Source organism: Hordeum vulgare, chromosome 1H, assembly GCF_904849725.1.
Source record: "Hordeum vulgare subsp. vulgare chromosome 1H, MorexV3_pseudomolecules_assembly, whole genome shotgun sequence".
Taxonomy (NCBI): Eukaryota; Viridiplantae; Streptophyta; class Magnoliopsida; order Poales; family Poaceae; genus Hordeum; species Hordeum vulgare.
Genome location: NC_058518.1, coordinates 159,881,841 through 159,893,909, shown reverse-complemented (window position 1 = coordinate 159,893,909; position 12,069 = coordinate 159,881,841). Strand labels below are relative to the sequence as shown.

At 44.7% G+C, this 12,069-nt stretch overlaps 1 protein-coding gene across 1 annotated transcript; it reads left to right on the top strand.

Moving 5' to 3' along the window:
* The first annotated feature begins 450 nt into the window (after positions 1-450).
* Positions 451-7,458, top strand: LOC123427799 (protein trichome birefringence-like 26). The gene is made up of 3 exons (XM_045111929.1): positions 451-810; positions 5,714-5,991; positions 6,438-7,458. Exons 1-3 carry the CDS (start codon positions 615-617, stop codon positions 7,206-7,208), a joined length of 1,245 nt encoding a protein of 414 aa, XP_044967864.1. The 5' UTR covers positions 451-614; the 3' UTR covers positions 7,209-7,458.
* Positions 7,459-12,069: the final 4,611 nt, after the last annotated feature.

The window sequence follows — 12,069 nt, the reverse complement described above, 5'->3', positions numbered from 1 at the left end:
ATGGCGGCGGAGAGAGGGAGGAGGCTGATGAGCTAGGGCTGGGGGCGCCGGCCAGCTTAAATAGCCGGCCCCGACCTCGGATGAGGAGCCGGAGCGACGTCATGCAACATTCACACCGTGCCGACGATCGAGGCGCCCGTCGGACCGTCGGGTTTCCCGACGAGTCCGTGTGGGGCCAAGCCGTTAGGCCGATGTGGCGGGCGCGTCTGGGCTCCCCATATTTGTCCTATATTTGGGTTAGAAATAGGGGTGCTGGTCAGCCCAGACGTTTGAGTCCGGTTTAAAAGACCCGTCTAAGTCGTATTTTGGTAACCACGCAGTGATCACGCGGGGAAGTTTGAGGAGGGTTTTAGGGGTAAACATTTTCAGAATTTATTAAAAAAGACATTTTAAAGAAAATTCACGGATGAGGCCGAGAGGGGGTGGCAGGGCTCACGATGGGACTGAGAGGGTCAGATGTCGTCGACCCGCAGTCCCAGTATCAAACCTCCGAAGCTGTCTCCTTCCTCCACTCCTGCTACCACGCCAGGGCCACGCCACCCTGCTCGCACGCACAGGCACTCGAGCTGGGGTCCATCCCCTAGTACCGTATTATCCTAGCACGGTAGCACCCCATGGGCTTGGGCCCGAGGTGGTCGCCGTGGGCGGCGTGGCCGTTCTCTCCTCGATCTCGCAAGGGAGGCGGAGGGGGATGGGGATGGGGATTGGGAGGGCTGAAGGCCATCGGGTGGATCTTCTTCGTCGGCGTCTCCTTCCGTCTGCTCTGCTCCTTATCTTCCTCCTTGTCTCTGCCGCCGGAGACCCTGGAAGGTACGGGATTTCTCTGCCAGTTCTAATTTCATTCGAGTAAGAAAGTTCAGAGATTCGTAGGGTTTAGGTTTATCTTGTCGGGGGTTTTAGTGGGGGCGAATCGCGTCGCATTTTGTCTCGCCTGCAGTTTTTGGTGATTTTTTGTTTCTGGTGAATGGCGCCGTATTTTCTTGAGTTTAAGGTTGGAAACTTGGAACTTGGAACTTAGTTCTGGTTCCATGAAATATGAATTTTACTGTTATCGTTCCTGAACGCCTGCTGTGGCCTTAAGACTAGTAACGTTCAGAAAGATATTGGGCGGTTGCAGAGGAATAAGGGATTGCACGTTTACAGTATGATTGTTTTGTTGCATCTTGAATGCTGTGGAAATCGGTGTTTGCCCTATCATTTTTTAGGGAAGTGTTGCTTTCATGCGGTTCAATGGGAAGCTGGAAACGGGGGAACTTGGACTGAGAACAAAATGGAGCAGTTTCAAACATATTTATAGGGAGTATGCACTTTCTAGTATAAAAAGTTGATCTTTATTTATCCTCCATGTTTGGAAACATTGAACCTTTATTTATGAGCATAGGAGCCGTTATAACGACGGTTCTGCTATCTCATCAAGAACTGAAAATAGTATTTGTTTGTTTTCCATGGGCAATTGCCAACTTGAATTTTACATTTTGGTTTTAAGGTGTGCTTTTGCGTGGGATAGAAAGCAGCACATCAAACCTGTGGTTTAATCCCGTCTTGCGGGTAAATATTTATGTAAAATACCAAGAATTTAGGTACTGCCATGAGATGTACTTGAGTTAAAAAGTACGGGAATGAAATTCTATAAAATTATTCTAAAAGCTGTATTTTGCTACACGCTTCTAAAAAAGATTACAAGCTTCAACACAGATCAATGGTTAAGACAGGATTGCTAGTTGTTGACTTCTTTGATTAATTGTTAGCAGCTCCTTTGCTATTTATTTTTTAGAAAATATTTATAAGGAAATGGGTATATGTTTGTGGGCACGATTTTTTTTAGTAAATAATGTTTATTGACATTTTTGGTGGCATAATCATATAAGTGTAACAGTTGAGTTCAAGTTGTTAACCTTTGTAGACCTTCCTAAATTTGTGACTTAGGAAGAAAATGGTTGACTTTATATGTTTGATATAAGTGCTAAAAGGTAATATTTTTAGTCCTCAGTTGATAAGTTGTCATAACACGTTCACTCATAGGTTCCACATCTTGCATGTATAGAGCTTGCCATATTCGTAGCTTCGGAAAAATGGTGAATGTGTTTATATAAGTGCTAAAAAAATGTTGCGAGTTGTCAGTTTTCATAACATCTTTATTCATATTTTCCACCCCTGCCAATGTCATAACTTGTGGAATTCATATTTATAAGAATGATATATCTGAAATCCTGACTTGTATATAAAAATAGTTTTAGTTTTCAAGGGTAATTAGGATACCAACTATGTAGATCATTTTGATTTTCTGATAGAAAATATCACCATTCAGTCTGCTCTCTGTACCTTTTGTCTATTTTTAAACACGGCAAAGTATCAGATGAAAACTATTTCAGTGCAAACATGGAATCTTTCAATCTGAACTATGGGGTTCCGAATCTAAGGGTCAGATGAAAGGTGGGATATCCCTCTAATCACTTGAACATATTTCACGAAACCCCCCTCATGTCTCCTCTCTGCTTCGTGAACTTTCTCCTGCTTGGCGAGCGAGAGGTGGCTGAGGAAGCTCCACTGTTTCCATCGCCGAGGTTGAGGCGGCGGCATGGACGACGCTGGCGAGGAATAGTTCTCTTCAACTCCTCCTCCCCTGTCATTACGACACACTCTTTGGTGTTGTAGGCGAGTCGAGGGTCAGGCCCTTTGGATCTGGATCTCCAGATTTGGGGGGCTATTGTACATGAGTGAGTCCTCGTTCAATACTTTTCTTGCTTCATGGTTGGTCGGCGATGGCGAGTTCCTCCATGTGGTCGTGTGAGTGTTGGAGGAGAAGAACTGCCTACATGTCTGTTCTATATTTTTTTTGGGGTGGGTGTGTGTGTGGGGTGGGGGGGGGGATTTACTACCTCATGGTAGATTTTCTTGCTCTATCGTCTTCCTGGAAAGGAAAAAAGAACTATTAGTCCACCCCCAATCTCCATTGCTGCCAACAAATGTGGAGTTGTACATGACTACAAGGCCTAGAGTGAGAGGGCGACACCTCTGTGCGCGTCTCCGCCCAGCTTGACGGGCAACGGAGCACCAAGCTCTGCCTCGTGACCCGTGATTTCTATGCTCGCCTTTAGTTTGTTGAAATGAGACAGGAACAAGGAGTGCCGCACTATCGTCAGGAGGGGAAAGACAAGCAGCGAGGTCGCCAAGCAGGATGTGCGGTGGTGTAGCGTGGGAGTGAAAAATAATTTCCCAATTCTCCAGCCCATGGTCATGGGGCTGACGTCGCAATAAGTCATGTCGTAGAAAGAGGACGAAGGGCTGGTTGCAAGAAGGATCACATAGGGTGGTTTTCTTAAAACTTGTTTAAGTGGATTGATTAGAATCCCACTCTCATGGCTGACCATAGATGGGGCCAGCATTATGTGCGCAGAGCTAGGCCAGAGCCTGCAGGCTGAGACTTGTCTAGTTACTAGAATTGTTAAGATAGGAAAGATTCAGAGTTTGTTTGGAAAGAATCCAAGTTGTTAGGGAAAGTTCAGAGATTTGCTAGGAAAGGGTCTGATCCAAGTTGGGGATCAAGTAGATGTCGTTCATATACTGGACATCTGTTTAAGCCTTAGGGCCGTCAATAATCTATAAGGAAAACCAGAAAACAGAGGTTCACCTCCACCAACCCTCTTGCCCACCTCTCTCCATGCTACGGCACAGCAGCCTCCTCACGACTACAGTCTATGGAGCTTGGGTCGTGACACCCACCTGATATCCAAGCAGTCCATCCAAAATCCAACATCCTAGGAAGATACTTTTCAGGTCTGCACTGAAATGAAGTTTTCACCTGTTACATTGCCTTTAAACACTGTCATTTGCCTTAACTACTCTGCCTAATCATATTTTGTGTATGAATTGCCAAATTTAGTAGCACATAGGCAGTTGTTTCATCAATTAATTAGTGCTTACCCATTGTGGTGCCTCACAAATTACATCTTGGGAGCAACAACAGGTTTCCTATGTTTTGGAAGACTAAAGTGCAATTTGGGTACAAACAAACTTGTGAGTTGTATGCATATAGGTCACATGACTTGAGAATTGCTCATTTGTGTCACTAATCTTTGTTGGAGTGGATAACCCGATCAAGTGATTCCCAATGCTAAGTAAACCAAGCCGTGCCCTGTCTACCCTTGTTTCTCTCATGCAGTTGGCTAGATATAGAAGTGTTTTCTGTTATACATGTTGTGCCTCTAACAGTGTATTTAAATCACTCCAAAGTGTTCATTACATTGTGTGTTCCATCCTATTCTAGTTTCTCACAATCTTGTTGGTGCACTTTGCGTCAAAGCCCACCAGGTGGCAAAGGAAGACACATTTGGCACTGACTGGGATGCCCTGCCAGCTTTTTATCCGGAAAGGGGATGGCCCTGGCCTCTGTATCGGTTGATGACACAACCAATTTCATTGCAAAGTTTAATCCGTACAAAAAAACTAGCAACTCTAAAGGGCGTTTGCCAATCAAAGAGCAACAGGATTAACAGCTACGTACAACTTGTGCGACATCAATCCTATTATTAGGCAACATATTTGTTGAACAAAGCGCGTGCTACCATTTCCAAATGGCTGCACCCAGTGTCCAGTGAAACCCGTGCCTCCACACAGTGCAATAAGAACCACATTCCACATATGGGTCCAATGTTTATCCTGTAACAAAAGGAAATTGGAAACATTTTTCTTATTAAAAATAATATCACTGCAGCAGTTCCACATACCGAACATAAAGCACAGACCCCCACCCGGATCAGAGCCTTAAGTTGTCTATTTACCCTATTTAACAAGTTCTCGAACATATTTGAGATAGAGATTGGAGCGGGTAGATTAAAGGCCACAAAAAGAATACGCCAGATTAGGCGTGTCAGAGGGGGGGGGGGGTTAAACCACAAAACAATACACCGGCTTGACTGCCTAACTTCAGTTTGGAAAAGGAAAATTATTTTCTAGCCTCTCTCTGTGTTTATCCTTGTCGACAATTTCACATAATCAACAACATACTACAGCAGCTCATGATGTCCAAGAGAAGAGTTAATGGACATTGCTGGTAGCATTTCCTTCTGGCTAGACCGTTGGAGACAACAAGCGCAGCAAGCAAATGACCTTGATGTTGGTGAAAAAAAGCGGAGCAAGTGCGGAATGCTGTAGCAAGGATGAAGGTGCTTGTGACCTTCATGAGTGCATGGACGATGACCTTTCATGGTGATGACCTTCACCAGGACATCAAGACAACCTTGCCACTATGAAGATGCTGTGCCATGATGAGCATGTGGCCTTGCGTCCTGATGTATGGCAAGTTCCACGTGTGGTCTCCAGGAAGAGCAATTTTAGTGAATTTCAGATCAAATCTTTTATTTCTAACTTTCTATAAGGAATTTGGCAGTGATCATCTTCAGATCCAATCAGGGGTAGAATTTTGTATTTATTTTTTGTAAAATAAAAGCAAGCATAATCTAGTGTGGCTTGCAGTCAGTACCAGGTGCCTTCTATTGCCATGTTGTCAGGTTTTGACGCAAAATGGACAAGATTAATGACTCACTGGAGCAGTTCTCAGTTTCTGTTACCTGGATGCATCCACCTCACTAGTCTTTTACCTAAGGATTTACTCTCTTGGAAATCTGAAAGAAGAAAAAAAACGTTTTAAGCTGAATTGCTTATTTCGCAGTATTCTGATTTCCAGAATCTGACATGGATACTACCTGCATAGGAAACTGTGATCTTTTCAATGGAGAATGGCTACCAAATCCCTCTGGCCCAGCGTATACAAATTCAAGTTGTCGATTTATTGATGATCACCAAAATTGCATGATGAATGGTAGATCAGACACTGGATATCTTCACTGGAGGTGGAAACCTTATGAATGTGATTTGCAACCGTTTGATGAAATTAGATTTCTAGGTGCTATGAGGAACAAAGCATGGGGCCTTATTGGTGACTCCATTCTTCGTAACCAAGTTCAGTCATTGATATGCCTTCTGTCTAAGGTAAATTATACCACATTACATTGCTCCTTTTAATTATCAATTTTCTCATACTGAAGTGCTGGTGTTAACACTTACTGCATCATGCTCGTATCTGTATTTTCTTTTTTACGTTTAGATGCCCTAAAAGGGAAATGTTTTTCTCCTCATTATGAGATACGATTGGAGTAGCATACACTGAATTATATTAAGATACATACCCCCCTAAACTATTGTATCCACTAGTATCCAGGGCAGTTCACTCCTGGCCAGTTTCTATAATGCAAGAATTGCTTCTGAAATTTTGAAAATATCTGAAGAGAATCTTGTATGTAGATTGTGATGTGAGGTTTATGCATGTAAATCTTCGTTTAGAAGTATGTTCATTTATCTTTGTTTAGAAATACCTTGCATTTGTAGTGGTACTGGTGTACTATCCTTATTATTGGTCCTGCTTGTTTCTTATTTAGGCTGACGAACCTGTCGAGGTCTACCACGATAAAGAATTCAAAAATAGGAGATGGCACTTCCAATCATACAACTTCACCGTGTCCCTCGTTTGGGCTCCCTTCCTCGTCAAATCAGAGGTTTTTGAAAATGAGAATGGCGAGTCCACGTCTGAGATCCAGCTTCACCTTGACATACTTGAACCAACCTGGATAAGTCAGTACGAGAGGTTTGACTATGTTGTGATTGCCGGTGGACAATGGTTTCTCAAGACTGCGGTTTACTGGGAGAATGGTAAGGTGTTAGGCTGTCATCATTGCCAGGACAAGAACCTAACTGAAGTTGGGTTTGAGCACCTGTATCGCAGGACTTTACAAGAGGTACTTGGATTCATCTCCTCGGCACACCATAAGCCAGTTGTTCTCTTCAGAACTTGGGCGCCTGACCACTTTGAGAATGGCGAGTGGTTCAGCGGTGGAACCTGTAATAGGGTATTGCCTTACAAGAAGGGAGAGTACAGCGGGAAATACATGGAGCATGTGATGAGGGGGATTGAGCTGGAGGAGTTCAACAAGGCTGTAACGGCGGCCAATAGTTCAAGGGATGTGGTGAAACTGAAGCTCTTGGACACTTACAGCATTTCGTCCATGAGACCTGACGGCCATGCTGGTCCTTACAGGATGTTCCATCCATTTGAGGATGGCTCGTCGGTTCAGAATGATTGCCTGCATTGGTGCGTGCCAGGGCCCATCGACGCCTGGAACGATCTGATTATGAAGTTGGTTCTCAACTGACGAAACACCTCTAGATCTCGCGCTCCTTGTTGATCAAGAGTTGTAGGTCTGGTTGTGGGGAACCTCGATTCAGGGTTTAGTTCCTGGCATGCTAGTGTGATATGATTCTAGTTTAGCAGGAAGTAGTAGTGAAGAATATGCAAGTGTGTACATTATAGTTTGGATGGAGGTGTGAACAGGCCACTCGTTCTTGGATGTGGCTGGTTAGCACATCTTGTCTTTCTGAGAAATGTCGATGCGTTTGGATGCAGTAGCATTGATTTCTCGAGTTTAAGTCGTGCAATTAACAGAGTTAAAACTTCATGTGGTTGGGTCAAGACACTAGACCAGAGTTGTATCCAGCACCTCTACTGTCTGCCGATGGCAATGCGCAGAGTATGGTGTGGGTATAGTAATTTTATGCCCATACCCATGATCTCATGGGTGTAAAATTGTACTTGTACCCATAACATAACCACAGGGTAAATATTCATGACTATGTTGTATTTCTGGCCTATGGGTACCAATCAGGCAGATCAACACAACATAATAGCTAGTTTCACGAGTAGTGGAGGTGCCAACCATCAAGAGATTTTGATGGTTGCAATTTTTTTTTAACAAGAAAAGGCCCCGAAGGCCCTAGATACTGCATTAAACATAAGTCAGGATTACAGAGCAGTTTACATCAAGACACCACAGAAACATGATATAGCAAACAAGTCCTTGTCTTTTACGAAGAGGACCCCAAGCTAAAAGATGAGAAAGCAATCGGGTCCTATGTTGCATCCTCTTGGATGAGAAAGCAATCGGGTCCTATGTTGCATCCTCTTGGATTGAGTTACGCCGTCGACGGGGACGCACCACTTGGGACGGCGGAACTGCAATGGTCGCCACAACTCACCATGGCCTCCAAACGAACACAACAGCTGCCTCCTGTATGGCATCTAGGCGAGGAGGAATAGAGATGACCGCCTTTTGGCCTGAAGAAGCAGCAGTTCGTCCGCGAAGATCGGCGTCGTAGCTCCACCGAATCGAAGTTGTTGCTGATGTGCTCGAACCCCTTCTGCAAGAACCATCTCACTGCCCCTCCTCAGCTCCTTCTCCACCTCCATGGTGGCATCCGGCTCCAAGAAGAGGAAGAGATGCCTCTTCCAGAGGCAGGGACACCTCGAGCTTATTAGCGGAGACGCCGGTTCGACGCTAGTAACTAGTAGCAAAAACCACATCACTACTACCAACAAAGCACGCGACTCGGGTGCGTCGGTGACACAATCTCCATCGGCATAAAGCCTGACTCCGGCACCTCGCCAAACTTCACTAAGGAAACAACTAAACTAGACCTACTATCTACAACAAAGCTCCGAGCACCTTCCCCATATCTACCCCAACCGACAGTGTCGGCAACGGAGATCCGGGGTCAGGCCGGACCCGAGATCTGGAGTCCTCCGGTCGCCTCTTTTTTCACTCTCGAACGACAGAGGAAGGGAAAGGAGGTTGACTGTGGATGAAGGGTAGTATGCCAGGCTAGGTTCTAGTAGTAGTGAGTAGACAAGGATGGTTGCAAATTTGGTTATTGGGAGGAGGATGGGGTGGGATACGGAGTTTACATACAAAGACTTGATAGCTTATGGTTTATAAAACATATAAAGACTCGATAGCTTAGGGTTTATAAAACATATGGCTCACCGGTAAGATAATTAAGTAGAGCCTGTCACATGTACAACAAGCTTTCACGCACCCTTTTAGTCCCAACAATAAAGCCTTTAGTCCCAAATAAGTTGGAGTAGGCTAGAGGTGAAACTCATAAGATCACATGATCAACTCATGGTTTTGGTGGGGTATGGAGTTTACATACAAAGACTTGGTAGCTTATGGTTTATAAAACATATAAAGACTCGATAGCTTAGGGTTTATAAAACATTTGGCTCACCGACAAGATAACTAAGTAGGGTCTGTCACATGGATAACAAGCTTTCATGCACCCTTTTAGTCTTAATAATAAAGCCTTTAGTCCCAAATAAGTTGGAGTAGGCTAGAGGTGAAACTCATAAGATCACGTGATCAATTCATGCTTCTGTCACATGAATAACAAGCTTCCATACATTCTTGTTCATGCTAGTTCTTTGGCGATACTTTAATCCATCACATATCTTTTTATAGACTTCTCTCATGTTAAGTTCGCTCTACCCGAACCTCTTTTGGCATTATTAACACATTTAGCCGTCGATTGTGCCCTGAAACTCATTTAGCCGTCTGCTATGCACTGCAACTTTTGGAGGTCCATGCTGAATATGTTCAAACCATCCCCAATATGTGCTACCCCAACTCTATTCGTATATCATCATTCCGGACACGGTCCTTCCTTGTATGGCCATACATTCATCTCAACATACGCACCTCCGCCAAATCTAACTGTTCAACATGTCGCCTTTTAATCGGCCAACACTTGGTGCCATATAAGATTGCGGGTCGAACCGTTGTTTTGTAGAACTTGCCTTTTAGCTTTTGTGGCATTCTCTTGTACAGAATAACAGAAGCTTGACGCCACTTCATACAACCGACTTTGATTACATGGTTCACATCTTCATCAATATCCCCATACTTCTACAACACATACCCCAAATATCAAAAGGCGTCTTTCCGAGGCGCCACCTTCCGATCAAGGCTAACCCCCTCCTCCTCCTCATGCCTAGTAGTACTGAAACCGCACTTCATGTACTCGGTCTTAGTTCTAGTAAGTCTAAAATCTTCAGATTTCAAGGTTTGTCTTCATAGCTGTAACTTCCTATTTACCTCTGTCCGACTATCATCGACTTGCATCACATCATCCGTAAAGAGCATATATCATGGGATATCTCCTTTTATACCCCTTGCGAGCTCATCCATCACCAAAGCAAAAAAAAAGTGTAATGATGTAGCAGTGGGACGTGATGATGGGAGTGGTGCGCCGGTAAGGACATGTGAAAGTGCATGATAAACTTAGGTGAATTTTGGTAATTAATGTCAACACAACTTAATGGAGTAATGTTTAGGCGGCCGCTAGGCGCCAGTCGGATGTACTGGTTAAAACACCAACCTCCTTTCCCACCGTTCAATCAGTCTTAATCTAAAAGTTCCTACCCACTCATAGTTAAAGCGAACGAACGCTTCACTACGCAACACGTGAAGCATGCAAGATGTTGGCTTCCTTTTCCGCGTGGCACCAGAGATGATCCAGCAGTACCGGTGTCATGTCAGCACTGGACACGACATCGCCGTCGCCTGGGCGAACCACGCCGATGATGTTGACTTCTATCGTAGGTGCATCGCATGCAAATTAAAAAATTTCTACGTGCAGAACAATCAAGAACATGCTACGGATGTGGATCACAAATCGTTACCACTAGGCATGCAGTGCAGTGCAGCGGAAGTAGAGTTGGGACAAGTGTCCGCGTGATCCGTCTTCTCCTTGTCCGATCTCCCTCGAACAGCCGATCATCAGATCCTCTCCCTCGAACAGCCGGTCGCAGGATCCATCGTACAGGTTCGCCAGAGCGGCGCAAATGCATTGCCTCTAACGGTATCCGCGCATGCAGGAGAACACCATGCGACGGACTTCTAGGTACGGATCAAACAGTCAACGCCGACGAGTGGAGGTGGCTAGTTGCAACACATGCAAAGCCTTAATGACGGCGTCAAAGAGATCAACTGATTAAGTGTGCCGCATCTCCGCTATATATAGGCATCCGACGGAGGCTCAACACTTGGGCCTCGCACGGATCCTAAATCCCATGCGTTCCTTCCCTTAAGCGCGACACCCCTTAGGTTCTCGTTCACTTGGTCGCGAGTCAGATCACATCCGACTCAGCTAGTGGGTAGCGACCTCTAGCAAAGCGTGCCGACTCCAAGTGTCCGATGAGGCTGGTTAGGCGAACATATACTCCATACTTTTGATCCCTTTGCCACACGATATATGTTGTCGTGCACAACGCAACATGGTCATCCTTGTTGCAGCATGACCTCTTTCTCGTTTCGGTGAATCCAACCAACATTCGGATTATCTCATAATCCTCATCGCATGGCCATGGTCATCCAGGTTAGATCACCCGAGGGGCCGAGAGTATATCTCTCCTGATCGGAGGGGAATCTCATCTTGCTCGACCATGTCTCGCATCATGGGTCTGAACAAGTCCGAAACCTACCTTTGTAACTACCCAATCACGGAGTAGCGTTTGGTCGGTTCAAAGCAAGTCTGTTACCATCTTGAGTACATGCGCCAACTCACGTCTTAGGACATAGAAAGTATGTTGTACTAGAGACTCACAGATGACCTATCACTGCGTCTCATAGTTGGTCTGTCCAACTGAGACTTTATCTCGACTCGGACCCGACTACGCCGAATCCGACCAGATCTTGCTGAGTCCATATTCGACTAGCATCCAATGCTACATGGTTAGTGAGACCGAACCATCTGCCGTGTCATATGCTAAGCTGAATGGTTGCACGTCCACACAACCGTTTCAATTAGGGACCATTTTGTTGGAAATATGCCCTAGAGGCAATAATAAATAGTTATTATTATATTTCCTGTTTAAAGATAATCGTTTATTATCCATGCTATAATTGTATTGAATGAAAACATATACATGTGTGGATACATAGACACAACATTGTCCCTAGCAAGCCTCTAGTTGGCTAGCCAGTTGATCAAGGATAGTCAAGGTTTTCTGACTATGTGCAAAGTGTTGTTGCTTGATAACTGGATCGCATCATTAGGAGAATCATGTGATGGACTAGACCCAAACTATGAACGTAGCATATTGATCGTGTCGTTTTATTGCTATAGTTTTCTGCATGTCAAGTATTTGGCACCGGAGGAATACCTTGTGTGCATCAAACGTCA

Excerpts from the sequence above, each read along its gene's own strand:
- LOC123427799 (XM_045111929.1), top strand. The coding sequence starts at position 615 with ATGGGCTTGGGCCCGAGGTGGTCGCCGTGGGCGGCGTGGCCGTTCTCT. Across the intron at positions 811-5,713 it reads GCCGCCGGAGACCCTGGAAG|GAAACTGTGATCTTTTCAAT; the intron begins GTACGGGATTTC and ends CTACCTGCATAG. Across the intron at positions 5,992-6,437 it reads TGATATGCCTTCTGTCTAAG|GCTGACGAACCTGTCGAGGT; the intron begins GTAAATTATACC and ends TTTCTTATTTAG.